Source organism: Nerophis lumbriciformis, linkage group LG24 (genome assembly GCF_033978685.3).
Source record: "Nerophis lumbriciformis linkage group LG24, RoL_Nlum_v2.1, whole genome shotgun sequence".
Taxonomy (NCBI): domain Eukaryota; kingdom Metazoa; phylum Chordata; class Actinopteri; order Syngnathiformes; family Syngnathidae; genus Nerophis; species Nerophis lumbriciformis.
Window position 1 is genome coordinate 38,613,616 of NC_084571.2, and position 23,885 is coordinate 38,637,500.

The 23,885-nt window shown below is 41.7% G+C and overlaps 1 protein-coding gene across 1 annotated transcript in view; it reads left to right on the forward strand.

Annotated features, from left to right (window-relative positions):
* Positions 1-479: 479 nt before the first annotated feature.
* Positions 480-23,885, forward strand: part of myo15aa (myosin XVAa) — a 169,160-nt gene continuing 145,754 nt past the window's right edge. The window contains 11 exon segments of the mRNA XM_072915931.1: positions 480-590; positions 710-792; positions 925-988; positions 1,061-1,170; positions 1,244-1,318; positions 3,581-3,671; positions 3,752-3,757; positions 19,555-19,658; positions 19,725-19,788; positions 19,852-19,965; positions 20,044-20,205. Of these exon segments, the coding sequence (XP_072772032.1) occupies positions 489-590; positions 710-792; positions 925-988; positions 1,061-1,170; positions 1,244-1,318; positions 3,581-3,671; positions 3,752-3,757; positions 19,555-19,658; positions 19,725-19,788; positions 19,852-19,965; positions 20,044-20,205 (975 nt within the window). The 5' untranslated portion in view covers positions 480-488.

Here is a 23,885-nt window from a genome sequence, read left to right on the forward strand (position 1 = left end):
CCACGGTGGCTCCATCTGTTGATCTCTCTAGTGCTCTTCGTAACCAGAACTTCAGTCGTTCCAGTTACCATTTACCATCTAGTGCTTTGATGACCCACCAGCAGTCCCCCTCGACACTTCAAACAGTTAACCTGTCCTGTGCTTTGTCAAAAAACCCAAACATTCGTGAGGCAAATTTACGTCTACCCAATGCCAACATCTTGCCTAGACGTGGTGCCCCACGTGGCCCAGAGCCCCGGTCTTTAAACCTCTCTGGTGCCCTACAGAACCCACTCCTGCAGAGGGCTTCTTACAGCCTACCCTCTACATGTGCTGTGGTATCACCCCAGGTCCAAGATGCTGACCCTGAACAACACTGGGCTTGTGACCCTGGAGTTGAAACCTTAGCTCCGCAGCATGATATGGATGTGTGGGCATCAGAGAATGTCTTGCCTCATGGGACGGTACAAAACCTCAACAAATGGTCCATGTATAGAGATGAGAAGCTAATGGACCACCATGACTTGATGGATCAGCAAAAGATGGTGCCTGACCCAGTAGTGTGTAATGTCAGCAGGGAAGGGGAACCTCGGGGTCCCTGGTTTGACAAGGTGAATGTTCCTAAATTACATGACAGCGCATATACTCTAAATATTTCAATCATGTACTGTATGTTAAAGGTCATGAACCTGAAACAAATGTTGAGGTTATGACTTACTTTGTATTTCAGATGTACTCCATCAGATGTCTGCCCATGGTGGCTCACCGGGAGCAACGTGAGGAAGACGGAGTGGAGGACATGACACAACTTGAGTAATGATGGCACACACACATCCACCAATGACTAGACAAAGCAGACTACACTTAGCCTGACTGAGCACAAAAAAAAAATGAGAAAAACGTGTTATTTGACAAAATATGTCGTTTTGCGTCTGCTTTCGTCAGGGAAATGCACGAAGGGGCTGTTCTTCAGAACCTGAGGAAAAGGTTTCAACGAGAGTTTATTTATGTAAGTGTCATTCTTATCTGAAATTTGCATGTTAAAAAATATGATTTATTTTCTTTGTTCTGTACCTTTTAGACGTACATAGGTAGTATTCTGGTTTCTGTGAACCCTTATAAGATGTATAACATCTATGGGACGGACATGGTGCTGAAGTACAAGGGCTGCGCCTTGGGCGAGAATCCCCCGTAAGTCATTACTATATCTGCCTTTTATTATACTGTATTTAAGATTATTTAATGTCACTCTTTTTTTACTCAGACATTTGTTTGCCATTGCAAACGCTGCTTATTCCAAAATGATGGATGCCAAACACTACCAGGTCATAATAATCAGGTAGGAGGCTGACTTATCTACACACACTTGACCAGTGGTCACTTCACATTAGAGGCAAGGGGAGGGCATTTCCACCACAGATTACTCTGATTTCACATTTCATACTGTAGGAGATCTTAATGTAGTATCAGCTTTATTGCGTTCCAACCCAATAAAACACATTTGGGATAACCTAACCTAGCTCATCTAAGATGGACTGATGCAAAGTGGAAAAGTGTTCTGTGGTCTGATGAGTCCACATTTCAAATTGTTTTTGGAAACTGTGGACGTCGTGTCCTCCGGAACAAAGAGGAAAAGAACCATCCGGATAGTTCTCGGCACAAAGTTGAAAAGCCAGCATCTGTGATGCTCTCTGTGGACTATAGCTCTGCCTTCAATACAATAATCCCGGACAGACTCTGCAATAAACTGGACACTCTTGGCCTCCCCCCTCTCACAAACGCCTGGATAAGGGACTTCCTAACGGACCGACCCCAGAATGTGAGACTTGGCCCGCACCTCTCATCCTCCCGCACGCTGAGCATCGGCTCCCCACAGGGCTGTGTGCTGAGCCCCCTCCTCTACTGCCTTTACACCCATGACTGCAGTCCGGCCCACAGTGAAAACCTTACCGTCAAGTTCGCCGACGATACCACAGTGGTCGGGCTCATCTCCAGGGGTGACGAGGCTGCCTACAGAGAGGAGGTCCTGAAGCTGACGGCCTGGTCTTCGGAGAACAACCTCGCTCTCAACACCAGCAAGACCAGAGAGATCATCGTCGACTTCAGGAGGAGCAGCACCGACCCTGCCCCCCTCTACATCAACGGCGAGCGTGTAGAGAGGGTCCACACCTTCAGGTACCTTGGAGTCCACATCTCTAATGACTTCTCCTGGACAGTCAACACCACATCAATCATCAAGAATGCTCAGCAGCGGCTACACTTCCTTAGAGTCCTCGGGAAGTACAACCTGAAGCCTGACCTGCTGCTGACCTTCTACCGCTCGTCCATCGAGAGCCTGCTGACCTACTGTATTACGGTATGGTACGGCAGCTGCACTGCAGCAGACAGGGAGAGGCTGCAAAGAGTGGTCAAGACGGCTCAGAAGATCATCGGCCGCCCTCTCCCCTCTCTGACGGACATCTACACCTCCCGCTGCCTCAACAGAGCCAGTGCCATCATCAAGGACAGCACCCACCCTGGCTCTGACCTGTTCCACCTGCTGCCCTCTGGGAAGCGCTACAGGTGCATTAAAACCAAAACAAACAGGCTAAAGAACAGCTTCTTCCCCAGGGCCATAACCATCCTGAACGGACTGCCCCATTGTCCCTCATAACTGCCTTCTCTTCGGTGCAATAACCCATTCCACCAACCACCCTGTTTTTGTTTTGTTTTTTCATGTATATATTCATTTCACACAATATTCATTGCACTTCTACATTTTTTATATTTCTATATATTTGCACATTGTTTTTCTAGCATGCACACATCGCACTGTATGGAATGGCCTCAATCTCGTTACCTTGCGTAATGACAATAAAGCTGATTCTGATTCTGATTCTGATATGGGGGTGTATTAGTGCCCAAGGCATGGGTAACTTACACATCTGTGAAGGCGCCATTAATGCTGAAAGGTACATACAGGTTTTGGAGCAACACATGTTGGCATCCAAGCAATGTTTTCATGAACGCCCCTGCTTATTTCAGCAAGACAATACCAAGCCACGTGTTACAACAGCGTTGCTTCATAGTAAAAGAGTGCGGGTACTAGACTGGCCTGCCTGTAGTCCAGACCTGTCTCCCATTGAAAATGTGTGGTGCAATATGAAGCCTAGAATATGAGAAGGGAGACTGTTGAACAACTTAAGCTGTGCATCAAGCAAGAATAGGAAATAATTCCACTTCAAAAATGTGTCTCCTCAGTTTCCAAACGTTTACTGAGTGTTGTTAAGGAAAGGCCATAGTACTGAATATGATTAATTAGTATTGCGGTACTATACTAGTAGCGGTATACCGTACAACCCTATATCTAGATGTATCTAACAAAAAGTACACAACAATATGAGAACATCCCCAATTCTTCTCAATGCTGTGAAAACGATGTATTTAATTTCCTATTGCAATAACACTGTAATTGTCATATATTCCTATGAAACGTTAATTAAACAGTAATTGTCATATATTCCTATGAAACGTCTCAAACTTTAAAAATTGCATGAGTTTTGAACACCGAATTCAGGTTCAATAGTGTATTATAATGTATGTAATGTTTACTCTTTTTCAGTGGGGAGAGCGGTTCCGGGAAAACAGAGGCCACCAAACTAGTTCTTCGCTACCTGGTAGCTTTACATCAAACATGCAATCTTTCCCAACAGGTAAGCAACACACTATGACACACAGGTAAGTTCACCTTGACTAACTCCCTTTGTTTGTTCCTGCCCTCCCACGGGTGCAGATTGAGGTAGTGCACTTCTTTTGATGTTTACATGATCACACTCATCTTTACATTTACAGTAGCAGTTGGTGTGTTTTGCTGTGGTGTGGCATCATGCATCTACACACACATATCATTGTGTGAATGCTCCAAAGCAGCCTATTCAGGAATCGCGGGCTTTCCCTTGACAAATTCCCAGATTTCCCAGAATTCCAGCTTTTCCTGGACCCTTTTCCCCATTCAAAATGAATTGGCCATTTTTCAAACTTCCACCACTTCCACATTTTTCAACCTATTCAAACCATCCCGCCTTCAACATATTCGATCATTCTGGAAATTCAAACTTCCTCTTTTCCAACTTAAAAAAAAATTCCAGGATTTTCCAGAATTCCGTTTTTTTCCAAAGCCCTATTCCCACCCTTTTTTCTGGCGATTACTCCTTCCACATTTTTCAACACATTTCAACCATTCCACCCTCAAAACATTTTTCTGAATCAGTTCCGCTCTACCTTCCACATTTTTCACCCGATTCAAAGCGTTCCAACTTCAAACTGTTCAGCCTATTCGGGAATCGCGGGCTTTCTCTTGACAAATTCCAAAAATTCCCACATTTCTCCAAATTCCAGCTTTTCCGGGACATTTTTCCCATTCAAAATGAATTGGCCATTTTTCAAACTTCCACCATTTACACATTTTTCAAACGATTCAAACCATTCAACCTTCAACACATTTCACAATCCTGGAAATTCAAACTACTCTTTTTCCAACTTCAAAAAATTCCAGGATTTTCCAGAATTCCTGTTTTTCCAAAGCCCTATTTCCACCCTTTTTTCTGGCGACTACTCCTTCCACATTTTTCAACCTATTCAAACCATTCCACCTTCAACACCTTTCACCATCCTGGAAATTTAAACTTCCTCTTTTTCCAAGTTCAAAAAAGTTTCAGGATTTTCCAGAATTTCTTGTTTTCCAAAGCCCTATTTCCACCCTTTTTTCTGGCGAATACTCCTTCCACATTTTTCAACCTATTCAAACCATTCCACCTTCAACACATTTCACCATCCTGGAAATTTAAACTTCCTCTTTTTCCAAGTTCAAAAAAGTTTCAGGATTTTCCAGAATTCCTGTTTTTCCAAAGCCCTATTTCCACCCTTTTTTCTGGCGACTAATCCTTCATCAGGTCCGCTCTACCTTCCACATTTTTCACCCGATTCAAAGCGTTCCAACTTCAAACTATTAAGCCTATTCGGGAATCGTGGGCTTTCCCTTGACGAATTTCAAAAATTTCCAGATTTCCCAGAATTCCAGGTTTTCGGGACGTTTTTCTCATTGAAAATTTATTTTTCAAAATTCCACCATTTCCACATTTTTCAACCTATTCAAACCATTCTACTGTCAACATATTCCAACATTCTGGAAATTCAAACTTCCTCTTTTCCAACTTAAAAAAAATTCCAGGATTTTCCAGAATTCCTGTTTTTCCAAAGCCCTATTTCCACCCTTTTTTCTGGCGACTACTCATTCCACATTTTTCAACCTATTCAAACCATTCCACTTTCAACACATTTCACCATCCTGGAAATTTAAACTTCCTCTTTTTCCAAGTTCAAAAAAGTTTCAGGATTTTCCAGAATTTCTGGTTTTCCAAAGCCCTATTTCCACCTTTTTTTCTGGCGAATACTCCTTCCACATTTTTCAAAGCATTTCAACCGTTCCACCCTCAAAACATTCTTCTTAATCAGGTCCGCTCTACCTTCCACATTTTTCACCCGATTCAAAGCGTTCCAACTTCAAACTGTTCAGCCTATTCGGGAATCGCGGGCTTTCTCTTGACAAATTCCAAAAATTCCCACATTTCTCCGAATTACAGCTTTTCCGGGACATTTTTCCCATTCAAAATGAATTGGCCATTTTTCAAACTTCCACCATTTACACATTTTTCAAACCATTCAACCTTCAACGCATTTCACAATCCTGGAAATTCAAACTACTCTTTTTCCAACTTCAAAAAATTCCAGGATTTTCCAGAATTCCGGTTTTTCCAAAGCCCTATTTCCACCCTTTTTTCTGGCGACTACTCCTTCCACATTTTTCAACCTATTCAAACCATTCCACCTTCAACACATTTCACCATCCTGGAAATTTAAACTTCCTCTTTTTCCAAGTTCAAAAAAGTTTCAGGATTTTCCAGAATTTCTGGTTTTCCAAAGCCCCATTTCCACCCTTTTTTCTGGCGACTACTCCTTCCACATTTTTCAACACATTTCAACTATTCCACCCTCAAAACATTCTTCTGAATCAGTTCCGCTCTACCTTCCACATTTTTCACCCGATTCAAAGCGTTCCAACTTCAAACTGTTCAGCCTATTCGGGAATCGCGGGCTTTCTCTTGACAAATTCCAAAAATTCCCACATTTCTCCGAATTCTAGCTTTTCCGGGACATTTTTCCCGTTCAAAATGAATTGGCCATTTTTCAAACTTCCACCATTTCCACATTTTTCAACCGATTCAAACCATTCAACCTTCAACACATTTCACAATCCTGGAAATTCAAACTACTCTTTTTCCAACTTCAAAAAATTCCAGGATTTTCCAGAATTCCTGTTTTTCCAAAGCCCTATTTCCACCCTTTTTTCTGGCGACTACTCCTTCCACATTTTTCAACCTATTCAAACCATTCCACCTTCAACACATTTCACCATCCTGGAAATTTAAACTTCCTCTTTTTCCAAGTTCAAAAAAGTTTCAGGATTTTCCAGAATTTCTGGTTTTCCAAAGCCCCATTTCCACCCTTTTTTCTGGCGACTACTCCTTCCACATTTTTCAACACATTTCAACTATTCCACCCTCAAAACATTCTTCTGAATCAGTTCCGCTCTACCTTCCACATTTTTCACCCGATTCAAAGCGTTCCAACTTCAAACTGTTCAGCCTATTCGGGAATCGCGGGCTTTCTCTTGACAAATTCCAAAAATTCCCACATTTCTCCGAATTCAAGCTTTTCCGGGACATTTTTCCCGTTCAAAATGAATTGGCCATTTTTCAAACTTCCACCATTTCCACATTTTTCAACCGATTCAAACCATTCAACCTTCAACACATTTCACAATCCTGGAAATTCAAACTACTCTTTTTCCAACTTCAAAAAATTCCAGGATTTTCCAGAATTCCTGTTTTTCCAAAGCCCTATTTCCACCCTTTTTTCTGGCGACTACTCCTTCCACATTTTTCAACCTATTCAAACCATTCCACCTTCAACACATTTCACCATCCTGGAAATTTAAACTTCCTCTTTTTCCAAGTTCAAAAAAGTTTCAGGATTTTCCAGAATTTCTGGTTTTCCAAAGCCCTATTTCCACCCTTTTTTCTGGCGACTACTCCTTCCACATTTTTCAACACATTTCAACCATTCCACCCTCAAAACATTCTTCTGAATCAGTTCCGCTCTACCTTCCACATTTTTCACCTGATTCAAAGCGTTCCAACTTCAAACTGTTCAGCCTATTCGAGAATCGCGGGCTTTCTCTTGACAAATTCCAAAAATTCCCACATTTCTCCGAATTACAGCTTTTCCGGGACATTTTTCCCATTCAAAATGAATTGGCCATTTTTCAAACTTCCACCATTTACACATTTTTCAAACCATTCAACCTTCAACACATTTCACAATCCTGGAAATTCAAACTACTCTTTTTCCAACTTCAAAAAATTCCAGGATTTTCCAGAATTCCTGTTTTTCCAAAGCCCTATTTCCACCCTTTTTTCTGGCGACTACTCCTTCCACATTTTTCAACCTATTCAAACCATTCCACCTTCAACACATTTCACCATCCTGGAAATTTAAACTTCCTCTTTTTCCAAGTTCAAAAAAGTTTCAGGATTTTCCAGAATTTCTGGTTTTCCAAAGCCCTATTTCCACCCTTTTTTCTGGCGACTACTCCTTCCACATTTTTCAAAAAATTTCAACCATTCCACCCTCAAAACATTCTTCTTAATCAGGTCCGCTCTACCTTCCACATTTTTCACCCGATACAAAGCGTTCCAACTTCAAACTGTTCAGCCTATTTGGGAATCGTGGGCTTTCCCTTGACGAATTTCAAAAATGTCCAGATTTCCCAGAATTCCAGGTTTTCCGGGGACGTTTTTCTCATTGAAAATTTATTTTTCAAAATTCCACCATATCCACATTTTTCAATCTATTCAAACCATTCAACCATCAACACATTTCACCATCCTGGAAATTCAAACTACTCTTTTTTTCCAACTTCAAAAAAGTTTCAGGATTTTCCAGAATTCCTGGTTTTCCAAAGCCCTATTTCCACCATTTTTTCTGGCGACTACTTCTTCCACATTTTTCAACGCATTTCAACTGTTCCACCGTAAAAAAAACATTCCTCTTAATCAGAACCTGAAAAATTCCCCGGTTTTCCCGAAATTCATGGAATTCTGTAATTCCATTTTTCAATTAGACATGTTACTACTTCAACATTTCTCGACCGATTTGAACAATTCCAACACCAACCATTTCAACTCATTCAGACCATTCACATTTTTTTTTGTACCATTTTCAAAAAAAATTCCCCCTTTTCCCAAAATTCCCAAATTTTGGGGAAATTCCCATTGAAATCAATGCAACATTCTTCAAAGTTCCACAACTCCCACATTTTTCATCTAATTCAAACTGTTCCAACTTCTAAATATTCAGCTTGTTTGGGAACCGTCTGCTCTACTTCAACAATTCTAAAAAAAGTTCCAGGATTTCCCATAATTCCTTCTTTTTTTTTCATGTTCCCCATTCAAAAATGAATTGTCCATTTTTCAAACTTCCACAATCTCCACATTTTCAACCTATTCAAACCATTGCAACATCAACACATTCCACTCATCCTGGACATTCAAACTAACACTTTCCCAAGTTCCAAACCAAATTCTGTTTTTCCTGGAAAGTCTTACTCCTCAACATTCAAACTATTCTTACATTCATACTACATTCTGTCAGCGTTTCACTTCAACTTCAGCATTGGAGCATTCACACACAATTCCTTAAGGAATTGCCTCATCTAGTCTACATTTAAAACTCTTCGTTGTGGATTGGATATGTTTTGCTGTAAATTTTGCTCGACAGTCACTTTTATAACCCGTTTTTTGAGTTTTTCTGTAAGATGTTCCATTCTGGAGGCGTTCCCAGATTGTACCTGAAACCATGCCCCACCCTCTCCAAAAGTATCATCATTTATCTTTTAAAATTGCACACTGTTGGATTATATATCTTGAATTTGCCACCGCTATTTTTTTCCAAACACGGTTAAAAATAAACTTAATAAACATTATATACAGTCGTGGTCAAAAGTTTACATACACTTGTAAAGAACATCATGTCATGGCTGTCTTGAGTTTCCAATCATTTCTAAGCTCTTATTTTTTTGTGGTAGAGTGATTGGAGCACATACTTGTTGGTCACAAAAAACATTCATGAAGTTTGCTTCTTTTATGAATTTATTATGGGTCTACTGAAAATGTGAGGGTCAAAAGTATACATACAGCAATGTTAATATTTGCTTACATGTCCCTTGGCAAGTTTACCTGCAATAAGGCGCTTTTGGTAGCCATCCACAATATTCTGCTTGAATTTTTGACCACAAATTTGGTGCAGGTCAGCTAAATGTGTTGGTTTTCTGACATGGACTTGTTTCTTCAGCATTGTCCACACGTTTAAGTCAGGACTTTGGGAAGGCCATTCTAAAACCTTCATTCTAGCCTGATTGAGCCATTCCTTTACCACTTTTGAGATGTGTTTGGGGTCATTGTCCTGTTGGAACACCCAACTGCGCCCAAGACCCAACCTCCGGGCTGATGATTTTAGCTTGTCCTGAAGAATTTGGAGGTAATCCTCCTTTTTCATTGTCCCATTTACTCTCTGTAAAGCACCAGTTCCATTGGCAGCAAAACAGGCCCAGAGCATAATACTACCACCACCATGCTTGACGGTAGGTATAGTGTTCCTGGGATTAAAGGCCTCACCTTTTCTCCTCCAAACATATTGCTGGGTATTGTGGCCAAACAGCTCCATTTTTGTTTCATCTGACATCACATGGACAAAGATAAGACCTTCTGAAGGAAAGTTCTGTGGTCAGTATGTGCTCCAATCACTCTATCAGAAAAAAATAAGAGTTGTAGAAATGATTGGAAACTCAAGACAGCCATGACATGATGTTCTTTACAAGTCTATGTACACTTTTGACCACGACTGTATAGACCAGGGGTGCACATTAGGTCATACTTGCCAACCTTGAGACCTCTGATTTCGGGAGGTGGGAGTGGGGGCGTGGTCGGGGGTGGGGAAGGGCGTGGTTAAGAGGGGAGGAGTATATTGACAGCTAGAATTCACCAAGTCAAGTATTTCATATATATATATATATATATGTATATATATATATATATTAGAGATGCGCGGTTTGCGGGCACAACCGCGGAGTCCGCGGATTATCCGCGGATCAGGCGGATGAAATTTTAAAAAATTAGATTTTATCCGCGGGTCGGGTCGGGTCGGGCGGTTGAAATAAAAAAAAATTAGATTTTAAATAGATTCAGGCGGGTGGCAGTTAAACCAATTGGGAAATATATATACATAGTTAAATGTTGTTACCCACATACGAAAAAGGAGCAGGCACCTGCAGCATATGCCACAACAGAAGAAAAAAAAGAAAAAGAGATGGACACTTTTACGGAGCGGAGAAGGGACGCCTCGCCGGGGTCCGGGACCGAGGCCCCTTCCCCCGAGAGGGCCCCACCGGGAGCCGTAGCTGAGGCGATCCGCGAGAAGGGCCCGACGCACGTCCAGGGTCACCACCGCGCCCACCGCACCGACACCCCGCCTCGTCCGCCTTCGCCGCGGCCGGCGTCACGCGCAGCAGGTAAGCAGCTTACCTGCCCGCCACCCCCGTGGCCGGGGGCTCGTAACAGGGGTCACTCCGCGCGCTCCGCCCGCGCAGCTTACCTGCCCGCCACCCCTGTTGCCGGGGGCGCGTAACAGGGGTCACTCCGCGCGCTCCGCCCGCGCAGCTTACCTGCCCGCCACCCCTGTTGCCGGGGGCGCGTAACAGGGGTCACTCCGCGCGCAGTGCGCTCACGAAAGGGTTGGGGCTCACCCTGGTTGATATAGACAGCAGGACGGTGGCCATGGAAGTCGGAACCCGCTAAGGAGTGTGTAACAACCCACCTGCCGAATCAACTAGCCCTGAAAATGGATGGCGTTGGAGCGTCGGGCCCATACCCGGCCGTCGCCGGCAGCGAGATGCGCTTGGAGGTGCGCTCAGCGCGGCTCCCATATGATTGCGCACTGGTGTGCGTCTGGGTCGTGACAGCGTGGCACGCGAATGTCTGTGCTGCATTGGATCAGTCTCCTTTCTTTAACAGGCAAAAGCTTTATAACCTCACTAATGCCTTGCATCGTCTATATTAGATATATAACAACGGGCGGGTGCGGGCGGGTGCGGTTCTGATCAAATGTTACATCGGGTGGATGGCGGATGGTTGACGACTTTCTGATGCGGTTGCGGATGAAATAATTGCCTATCCGCGCATCTCTAATATATATATATATATCTACATCCTGAAAATATGCAAATAAAACTGTGTTTAGATAATTGATACTTCAAACTTGCATAAATAAATATTATGGAATATAACATAACTTGGCTTCTGAGAGCTTCAAAATGTAATGAATAAAATGCTAAAGTTGTTGATAAACAAGCAATTATTTTAATAATTAAATATGGTCATTTTAAATGAATTATTATGATCATTTAAAATTAATTATTTCAAATATGTTTATTTTAATGTATAATTCTAATGGCTGGATGTAAAAAGGAGTCAGAAAAAATACAAATAAAAATACAATTAATTTTGATGTTTTTAGCAAAATATAGTAAAAATTTATTTCGTTTTTTTTTTTTTTTAATTAATAAATATATTTATTTTTAGGTAAGATAAACATAATAATACAATTTATCTCGTCTGGATGATTTAGTTCTTGTCACCCTGTTCTCCCGTCTGAAAAAAGGCTGTCCTCACTTAGGTCCGCATGGAGCTGGAGGCCGCCTCCAGCTACAGCTGAAAATCGGGACATTTTCGGGAGAATATTTGTCCCGGGAGGTTTTCGGGAGAGGCGCTGAATTTCGGGAGTCTCCCGGAAAATTTGGGAGGGTTGGCAAGTATGACATTAGGTCGATGGCGAGCTAGCGGTGGATGGTGGAGGGTGTGTCAGTCCATCGCCAGCCCTGGCATTAAAAAAATAGACCTAAAAATGAACGATCATCAATCTTCACCAAGACGTGACTTTGGTCACTTGATTGACATTCACGACACCCGAGGGTCTGGTGAGATGACGCTGGCTGCTGCCAGATCATTATTAAGAAAAAATGACCGACAGGAAGGCGAGAAACACTTTTTATTTCAACAGACTCTCGCGCCGTACCTGCCGTCAAACACCTTTCACTTGTTAACCTCTCTTTCATAAATAAATCAATACAAATGATATATATGCCCGATCCCCTCCACTTTGTCATTGGAAAAGTAGCTGGCCTGCAGAAGAAGTGTGGACACCCCTGTCACATACTTGCCAACCCTCCCGGATTTTCCGGGAGACTCCCGAAATTCAGCGCCTCTCCCGAAAACCTCCCGGGACAAATTCTCTCCCGAAAATCTCCCGAAATTCAGGCGGAGCTGGAAGCCACGCCCCCTCCAGCTCTATGCGGACCTGAGTGACGTATCAACAGCCTGTATTCACGTCCGCTTTCCCACAATATAAACAGCGTGCCTGCCCAAACACGTTATAACTGTAGAATGATCGAGGGCGAGTTCTTGGTTTCTTATGTGGGTTTATTGTTAGGCAGTTTCATTAACGTCCTCCCAGCGCGGCAACAACACCCAACAACAGCAGTCATGTTTTATTCTACCGTAAAGCAGTTCGTCTGCCGTAAACAGCAATGTTGTTGTAATATATTGAGTTGGAGGCAATAACCAGGCGAGGTGATGAAGTACGTCTCCTTACTGTAGACTTCAGAACAGACTCACACACTTGACGTCAGGTGTGCAACACCACGTAAATCGTTGGCCAACCAAAAACTAACCCTAGTACGCTATAGCCAACATTCACCAGGAGATAGCAACAGACAAACATAGATCACTCTATTACATTCCTACAAAACTGTACTTAAGCCACATTCTTTTTTCTTTTTTTTTAGTACTGAACTCTTAACCCTCATTTGTAAACAATAACATGCTTATTATACAAACAGTATTTGTACACCTTTAACACAGATTTTTATACTGTCTTCAGAGATTCAGTTTTTTTGGTGGTACTTGAAACTTTTCTGGGTACCTGCGAAAGGGTGTTCAGCATGGTTAGAAAAATAGTGACAGAGAATAGAACAAGGATGGACAATTCAACCCTTAACTCAACAATGAGTAGATGAGTGTTATGTGTGTGTATATGTGTAAATAAATGAACACTGAAATTCAAGTATTTCTTTTATATATATATATATATATATATATATATATATATATAGCTAGAATTCACTGAAAGTCAAGTATTTCATATATATATATATATATATATATATATATACATATGTATGTGTGGGAAAAAAATCACAAGACTGTTTCATCTCTACAGGCCTGTTTCATGAGGGGGGGTACCCTCAATCGTCAGGAGATTTTAATGGGAGCATTCGCATACTATGGTTTATATAGGGCACAGAGTGGGTGGGAACAGGCTGGCCTAGGGGCGTGGTGATTGGCTCATGTGTTACCTAGGAGGTGTTTCCGTCTATGGCGGCATGTTGTTACAATTTCGCTGCGCTTGTTGAGGGATGACAGGTCTGGACGGTAAATAATAAACAGTTTCTCTTTTAAGCATAGGTTGCATCTTTTATTACCACTATTGTAAGGTGTGCTGGATGCAAGAATTTGCCATGTTATTGAATATTCAACATTATTGTCTTTGAGGTCCCAAATGTGTTTGCTGAGTTCTGTGGTATTTCGCAGGTTTTTGTTCCTGAAAGAAGCCTTGTGATTGTTCCATCTGGTTTTGAATTCTCCCTCGGTTAATCCTACATATGTGTCGGATGTGTTAATGTCCTTGCGTATTACCTTAGATTGGTAGACAACTGATGTTTGTAAGCACCCCCCGTTGAGAGGGCAATCAGGTTTCTTTCGACAATTACATCCTTTGTTGGTTTTGGAGTCGCTCTGTCTGAGGGCCGACGGCTCATTTGCAATATATATATATATATATATATGAAATACTTGACTTGGTGAATTCTAGCTGTAAATATACTCCTCCCCTCTTAGCCACGCCCCCACCCCCCACCTCCCGAAATCGGAGGTCTCAAGGTTGGCAAGTATGCCCTGTCATATATAGAGTCACCCGGTCACAACATTAGGTACACCTGCTCATTGGCCACATAAAGAAGCATTTGTGTCCCTGCATGTCGCATGTCTGTGTGTTGTTATGGCTGAGAGCTTTACTTCATGTCCAAATAAGTACGTCCACCTTGCTGAGATGTCACAATGGAGCCAGACTGAGCAGAGGCATCCAAAATGCATGACGCTCATGATATTTGACATACACTATATTGCCAAAAGTATTCGGCCAGCCATCCAAATGATGAGAATCGGGTGTCCTAATCACTTGGCCCGGCCACAGGTGTATCAAATCAAGCACTTAGGCATGGAGACTGTTTCTACAAACATTTGTGAAAGAATGGGCCGCTTTCAGTGATTTCCAGCGTGAAACTGTCATAGGATGCCACCTGTGCAACAAATCCAGTCGTGAAACTTCCTCGCTCCTAAATAATCCAAAGTCAACTTTATTATAAGAAAAGTGAAGAGTTTGGGAACAACAGCAACTCAGCCACCAAGTGGTAGGCCACATAAACTGACAGAGAGGGGTCAGCGGATGCTGAAGCGCATAGTGCAAAGACTTTCTGCACAGTCAGTTGCTACAGAGCTCCAAACTTCACGTGACCTTCCAATTAGCCCACGTACAGTACGCAGAGAGCTTCATGGAATGGGTTTCCATGGCCGAGCAGCTGCATCTAAGCCATACATCACCAAGTCCAATGCAAAGTGTAGGATGCAGTGGTGTAAAGCAGTGTGTAGATTCCTAATTAAGCCTTTAGCTTGACGCTCCTCTACTTTCTCCTGCTCCGCTTGCTGCGGCAACAACAAACAAACTCCGGACGCTCCTCTTCGTTTTGTATCGTTTACTTAATAATTCAAAACCGTAAAACAATAACGATGTGGGAACAACTGGATGGCAAAATAAAAGGAGTTTGTTACAGTAGGTGTTAGAAAAAGCAAGACTAAGAAAAAGTAAGAGTGAGGTCAAAAAACTGTGTGGCTCAATTCCCCCGCACCTGACTGCCATTACCCATAATGCACTGTGTCCAAAAACCAACAACCACACAGATCCTTCCGCCATATATGCAATCAAACAGTTACGTCATCAAATTTAGACAAATGTAATAATTACAAATAAAGTGTACCTTATCATTATTCTAAGCATGCAAATATATACATGTTCGTATTATGCAAATAAAGTAAATAGTCCCATTTTGGCTGAATAAACATAAAGCACCTTCCATAAAAATGTAAATGAACTTAAACAGCATTTAGGCTCCTACACAGTGGTTCTCAACCTTTTTTCAGTGATGTACCCCCTGTGAACATTTTTTTTAAATTCAAGTACCCCCTAATTAGAGCAAAGCATTTTTGGTTTAAAAAAAAACAGATAAAGAAGCAAAATACAGCACTATGTCATCAGTTTCTGATGTATTAAATTGTATAACAGTGCAAAATATCGCTCATTTCTGTCTTTCTTGAACTATTTGGAAAAAAAGATATACAAATAACTAAAAACGTGTTGAAAAATAAACAAGTGATTCAATTATAAATAAAGATTTCTACACATAGAAGTAATTATCAACTTAGAGTGCCCTCTTTGGGGATTGTAATAGAGATCCATCTGGATTCATGAACTTAATTCTAAACATTTCTTCACAAAAAAAAGAAATCTTTAACATCAATATTTATGGAACATGTCCACAAAAAAATCTAGCTGTCAACACTGAATATTGCATTGTTGCATTTCTTTTCACACTTCTTTTTGACAGACATTTTAGTGAGGGTCAAACCAAATCAAATCAACTTTATTTATAAAGCACATTTAAAATTTACCACAGGGGTAGCCAAAGTGCTGTACAATGAACAGGTTAAAAGATAAAACGAGTACCGAGCAAACACAACACAACACAAACAGAACACGATAAAAAAAATATATAATTAAAATAGAATAAATAAAAACATAAAAACATAAAAACAGGATCACAGCAGGTGTATTATGGGGCGCCATTGCAGGATGGATATCACTCAGTGTTAAAAGCCATGGAATAAAAGTATGTTTTTAAGAGAGATTTAAAAACAGGAAGAGAGGAGGCTTGTCTAACACTCAGGGGTAGGTCGTTCCAGAGCTTGGGAGCAGCAACGGCGAAAGCTCTGTCACCTCTAAGCTTCAGCCTTGTGTCAGGGACCGTCAACAGCAGCTGATCGGCTGATCTTAAGGATCGGGTGTGGCAGTAAGGCTGAAGGAGGTCGGAGAGATAGGTTGGCGCGAGGTTGTTTAGACATTTAAAAACAAATAAAAGGAGTTTAAAATGTATTCGGTAACGCACAGGAAGCCAGTGAAGGGACGCTAAAATAGGGGTGATGTGCTCACGTCTGCGGGTCTGTGTTAGCAGACGAGCAGCAGAGTTCTGCACGAGCTGCAGGCGGGCGAGGGAGGCCTGGCTAATGCCTACATACAGGGCATTACAGTAATCAAGACGAGTCGAGATAAAGGCGTGGATTAATTTCTCAAGATCATGTCTTGATAGAAGCGGTTTCACTTTCGCTATTTGGCGTAATTGATAAAAGCTTTTTTGAACGACGCTGCTGATTTGTTTTTCGAATTTAAAATCTGAGTCAAACTTTACCCCCAGGTTTGTGACACAGTCGCTGAGATACGGGGTCAGAGTGCCGAGGTCAACGTTGGGGGAGGGAGAGCGACTTGGACCGAACAACATAACTTCTGTTTTACCTTCATTTAGGCTCAGGAAGTTAGCTGAAAGCCAGACTTTGATGTCGTGCAGGCAGTCAATAAGACGTTGAACCGTGTTATTTTGTGCCATGGGAAAATAAATCTGGCAGTCATCGGCGTAAAAATGAAATGCAATACTGTACTTCCTAAAAATAGAACCAAGGGGGAGAAGGTAAAGCGCAAATAAAATTGGGGCAAGGATTGAGCCCTGGGGGACCCCATGTGGTAAAGGAGCTGTGGACGACATAAAACTGTCTACTTTTACACAAAAACTCCTGTCGGTTAGGTACGACCGGAACCACCATGGCATGGGGGAAACTCTGGGTTTATAGTAATGAATGGAATAGCCTACTTGATTTGATGTTCAGTTTATGAACTTACATTCATATTTTGTTGTAGTATTATTCAATAAATATATTTATAAATGATTTTTGAATTGTTGCTATTTTTAGAATATTTTTTAAAAAATCTCACGTACCCCTTGGCATACCTTCAAGTCAATCAATCAATTAATCAATGTTTATTTATATAGTCCTAAATCACAAGTGTCTCAAAGGGCTGCACAAGCCACAACGACATCCTCGGTACAAAGCCCACATAAGGGCAAGGAAAAACTCACCCCAGTGGGACGTCGATGTGAATGACTATGAGAAACCTTGGAGAGGACCGCATATGTGGGTAACCCCCCCCCCTCTAGGGGAGACCGAAAGCAATGGATGTCGAGTGGGTCTGACATAATATTGTGAGAGTCCAGTCCATAGTGGATCCAACATAATAGTAAGAGTCCCCAAATTTTTTCCCCAAATGGGGGTACGCGTACCCCCATTTGAGAACCACTGGTGTAAAGCACATCGCCACTGGACTCTAGAGCAGTGGAGACGTCTTCTCTGGACTGATGAATCACACTTTTCCATCTGGCAAACTGATGGACCAGTCTGGGTTTTGGAGGTTGCCAGGAGAACGCTACATTTCGGACTGCATTGTGGTGAGTCAGGGCCGGCCCGTGGCATAGGCCGTATAGGCAAATGCTAAGGGCGCCGTCCATCAGGGGGCGCCACGCCAGTGCCACAAATGTTGGAGAAAAAAAAAAAAAAGTTGGTACTATTATTTCTAAATACAAAAAATAATCCCACGTTAATTAAAATGCAAAGTAAAGCCTATTTAATAGAAATATTATTTGTTACAACATTACAACCCCCTCCCCCCCCTTTGCCCGGTGCGCCCCCTCCCTTCCCGTATCAAGACTCTTTTTGGACGTCACCACATCAAAAAATCAACACAAGATGTCAAAACGGCCAAAACTGTCAGGTGCCCAGGGAAGAAAAAAGAGAAAAGAAGAGGAGGAGAAACGAGAAAAAGACAGAGGTAGCAGGTAGGTAACGTTAGCCTACATGAAATTATTTGTCTCTTACAGAATGTGATAGTAGCTGGCTTTTTAGCATTAAGCTAATGTTACATGATTCGGCAATTGCTAATCAATAAATAGCTAGTTCTGTTTTAACGTCGGGTTAATATTGTGGAGGGGGCTAAATTGTTATGGAAAATAATAATGTAACGTTAGGTAATTACAGTACTCCCACCTTACATTCCTCAGGGACATTTGTATTCGATCTTTTAAGCAGGTGTTTTTTGTTTACATTGTTATTGCCTTCTGGTTAGCTAATGTTTGCCCTGCAGGTAATAGTCACTTTTCCACCCATTAGATATAGTTGTAAGCCTAGTTGTTAAAGTGCACATCATTAATGTTAATTAAGCAATATGTATGTAAAAAATATTGTATTTCATATATTCATTGTTTATTTTTTGCATTCATTTATTTATTCATATTTTTTTTAATCTTGTTAACTATTCTGATTGTTAATTTGCTTTCTTTAAGTAAAAAAAAAGGTCAAAGACAAAGCTATTTGGTTTCTTGTGAGTATATACAGTTCACTGCCGATGTGGGGGGGGCGCCATCTAAAATCTTGCCTAGGGCGCCAGATTGGTTAGGGCCGGGCCTGTGGTGAGTGTGAAATTTGGTGGAGGAGGAATTATGGTGTGGGGTTGGCTCCTTAGTTCCAGTTAAAGGAACTTTGAATGCTCCAGGATACCAAAACATTTTAGACAATTCCATGATCAACCAACCTTGTGGGAACAGTTTGGAGCGGGCCCCTTCCTTTTCCAACATGACTGTGCACCAGTGCACAAAGCAAGGTCCATAAAGACATGGATGACAGAGTCTGTTGTGGATCAACTTGACTGGCCTGCACAGAGTCCTGACCTGAACCCGATAGAACACCTTTGGGATGAATTAGAACGGAGACTGAGAGCCAGGCCTTCTCCACCAACATCAGTGTGTGACCTCACCAATGTGCTTTTGAAGGAATGGTGGAAAATTCCTATAAACACACTCCGCAACCTTGTGGACAGCCTTCCCAGAAGAGTTGAAGCTGTAATAGCTGCAAAAGGTGTCATATTGAACCCTATGGGTTAGGAATGGGATGACACTTCAAGTTCATATGTGAGTCAAGGCAGGTGGACAAATACTTTTGGCAACATAGTGTAGTTTACCACAACATTTATAAGTCAAGAACAATGAAAAGGGTCCTCTCTAAAGAAGTGGCTTACTGGTAGTTGAAATGCTGCATTGTCCTTGTCTTTGTCACCAATGGCTTGATGTGTTGTGTGTTTAATGGCCACTAGATACTTGAGGCCGCTCCTCTGCTGGAATCTTTTGGAAATGCCAAAACTGTACGTAACGATAATTCCAGCCGCTTCGGGAAATACATGGAAGTCTTTGTGGAGGAGTGAGTATGACGCTGACTGCAAAAGTCTCGCAGCAACTCGGAGCTCACGTCTTCTCCTCTGCCTAGCGGCGGGATCCATGGTGCCATAACTTCTCAGTATCTTCTGGAAAAGTCTCGCATCGTCTTTCAGGTGACGCAATCACGACCACGTCCTTTTAGACCCTGTTGAAGAAGTTTATTTTTTCCCTTTCAGGCCAAAGATGAGAGGAACTATCATATATTCTACGAGATGCTAGCAGGTCTGCCATCGCAGCAGAAGCAGACCTTCTATCTCCAGGAGGCTGAGACTTACTATTACCTCAACCAGGTGGACGGCGACATCGAGAGCCCGTTCTCAGACTATGTCAATCATTACCTGCTTGCTCTTTCCTTGCTGACGCTGCAGGGAGGGGATTGTAGGATCACAGGAAAGGACGACGCTGAGGACTTCCAGCATTTGCTTGCCGCCATGGAGATCCTTCACTTCAGCCCGGACGACCAGTCGGCCATCTTAAGAGTTCTGTCTTCCATATTGCACCTGGGCAATGTCTACTTCCAGAAGTATCAGGTAGGGCTTCCATGGACGTGATTATTATGTGACCAGGCCAGGCTTTTTCTGTCCTGAAACATTTGGTTGAATATTACTCATGTGACAGACATGCTGCTGTGCTTTTTCCACATTAGTGAAGTGAAGTGAATTATATTTATATAGCGCTTTTCTCTAGTGACTCAAAGCACTTTTACATAGGGGTGTAACGGTACACAAAAATTCCGGTTCGGTACGTACCTCGGTTTAGAGGTCACGGTTCGGTTCATTTTCGGTAGAGTAAGAAAACAACTAAATATAAATGTTTTGGTTATTTATTTACCAAATTTGTAAACAATGGCTTTATCCTTTTAACATTGGGAACACTATATTAATTCCGCCCACGTTGATCAACATTAATGTTACGATCCGCTGCCTGGATCATAGTTTGTTTATGTTTATGTTTATGTGTTTTCAGCACCTTGAGTTTGTTTCTGTTGCCATGACGGCAGATTGTACGCACCTGCCTCTGGTTAGTGTTCGGGACGCGCACCTGTTGCCCGGGCTTTAATCAGAGGGCTATTTAGTCTTTGCTCTGGCCTCACTCGGTCTGGCTTTCTAGTTTGTTCCCATACAACTGTTAACGACTACTTTGATTCTGCTAGCTTTTCACGCTATGCTATTTTTGCCTGCTAGCTCCAACGCTAGTCCTTTTGTTTTGCCTTTTGTGCTATGTGCACGTCTTTTGTTTGTTCCCCGTACGATTTATATTTTCAATAAATCATTTTCCTACCTGCAAGCTGTGTCCGAAGCCGTCTGCATCCTTGGGAGAACCACACCCGCATCACGATGCGACCAGGTCGTTACAATTAAACTGCCTCAAGTTGTTGTTCAGATTAAATACAATGACAAAACTTTTCTTCTACATATAAAACGTGCAACAGTTAAACAGTTTCAAGTCAACTCATCATGCTTAATTTATTACAGCATTTGGGAAGCCTTAGTTGATTTATTATGTAAATATTATATTTTTATCAACATGTGATAGCAGGGACCCTGCCATTCAAAACTAGGCTGCTGCATTACCATACCTGCCAACTACTCCGGTTTTCCCGTAATTAGTACGGTTTTCATCAACCTATTCCGGGTTACGGTTGCAGTGATAAAAAATACGGTTTTTCATCAATTAAAAAAAATTTCTTTTTTTAAATGCGCGAGGCTATTTATAGCACCGCTGCCAAGCACGAGGCACCTGTTGCCATTGTTTCCAAACGAGCGAACGATCATGGAATCAGCCGGAGAAAAATCGCAAACGAGTCTTAAACCGAAAAGAAAACTGCAGTCATTCCGTGAAGAATATTCAAAAGCCTATCCGGGAATAATTATCCGTTCCGAAAAGGGTGAAAACTACGCGAATTGCACCTTGTGCAGACAAGATTTTTCGATCGGACACGGAGGAATTAGCGATGTAAAAGACCACGTTGGGACAAAAAAACACAAGTCTAATGCCGTTGCTAGCGATACAAGTGGAAAACTTGCAACGTTTTTCGGATTTTAGCCACAAAAAGGTAATGACACCAATGTTATCTATTGGAATTGTTTAGTACTGTTATACTGTTAAAAGTGTTTATACTATTTATGCTTTCAAGTCCAAGTTGAAGAAATCTTGTTAAATGTTGACAGCATAACTACCAAAATACAGAAGTATGTCCTTAATATTTTTGCAGTGCTATTTCTGTTGAAAAGTTAAAATGATTACATTAGAGATGTGATGTGCCACTTTTCAAGTGTCTGATGGCTTAAATTAATTTTCATTAATTTTTCATATTTTGGATTCTTTTGAAAGGCTTACAAAAAAACTACATTTGAATTGTAATTCCATGCTATTGACAGGACTATTAATTTTAATGAAGTTAGCTTACCATGTTTACAGTATGATAATTGTGATAGAAATGTGAATTTTAGGCACAGAATATTTTTTACAATTGAACAAGGCAGTAGATTATACAAGCTTGGACAGAAAGTTAATAATGACACCAATTTTTTTTTAAATGGAATTGTTTAGTACTGTTTTACCATTTGTTTACTGTAAAAAGTGCTTATACTGTTTATACTTTCAATTAACAAATTGAAGTCTTGTGAAAGGTTGACAGGATAACTGGCATTAACTGTCAAAATAATTTCAAACTATTGAAGTTAGTTTACAGAATAAACATGTCAATCAACCCATATGATTTTTGCTGTAATATTTTTGTTTTGAAAAGTCACTGTGACTGATAGAAAAGTGATGGTTTTAGCAACATTTTAACCTGTCTGAATGCTAATAATCATTTTGCGTCGGGGGGGCGAAGCCTGAACCCCCCACCAGGACTTTGTCCTGGACCTACCGGCGCAGGCCCCCTGGACCCTGCTACTAGGTTTTTCTGATTTCAAAAGTTGGCAGGTATGATGTAGGCTTAATGATGCACTTACATTATTATATCAACTATCAGAGACAGAAACTCTTCATTTAACATAATGTCCTTTTTTGCTGCTTCAACACAGCTCAATAAACACAGAAAAAGGTCAAGTGAAATAACAGACAGACAGGGCTTTGCTGTCCGTAACACACACACACACACACACACACCGCAAAATTAGCTAAAGTTACGCTAAAAGCGAATTAGCCTTCACCTCTAGCCAGGACTGCCTTTTATATTTCTAGAAGGTCAACGGGCTCATAGTGATGTTACTAGTAGTTGACTGGGAGGTGTTTATTATCATTTGGGGAGAGTCCGCTGCCTGATGATTACCTGCTAAACGCTAAGCACTGACTACATGCGCTCTGAATACGCACTGCTGATTGGCTGTTACCGCTCTGTGTGTAACCAATCAGATGGTTGTGTGGGTGGCACAATGCTGGGTGCTGTGTAGAGGACTGACAGAAACAGAGGCAGAAGGAAGCGGAGGCGGCTACTTAATATGTTCATGTGGAAACTCGTTCGGTACCCTCCCAACCGAACCGAAACAGTTCAATACAAATACACGTACCGTTACACCCCTACTTTTACATAGTGAAACACAATATCTAAGTTACATTTAAAGCAGTGTGGGTGGCACTGGGAGCAGGTGGGTAAAGTGTCTTGTCCAAGGACACAACGGCAGTGACTAGGATGGCGGAAGCGGGGATCGAACCTGGAACCCTCCGGTTGTTGGCACGACCACACACAACCGAGCTAGTTAGTTATGTTACAGCCGTATTTGAAATGGAATAAATTCATTTCTGTCCTCAAAATTCTACACACAATACCCCATAAGGACAATGTAAAAAACTTTTTTTTTTTGTTTAGCTTTCTGAAATGTATTAAAAGTAAAAAAAAAAACCATGTATATAAGTATTCACAGCCTTTGCACAAAACTTGGAGGCAAGTACAGCATCGAGTCTTTTTGAATACGATGCCACACCTATCTTTACTACTACTACTTTACTACTCAGTGGCCTAGTGGTTAGAGTGTCCGCCCTGAGATGGGTAGGTTGTGAGTTCAAACCCCGGCCGAGTCATACCAAAGACTATAAAAATGGGACTTGTTACCTCCCTGCTTGGCACTCAGTATCAAGGTTTGGAATTGGGGTTTAAATCATCAAAAATTATTCCCGGGCGTGGCCACCGCTGCTGCTCACTGCTCCCCTCACCTCCCAGGGGGGTGAATAAGGGTGATGGGTCAAATGCAGAGGACAAATT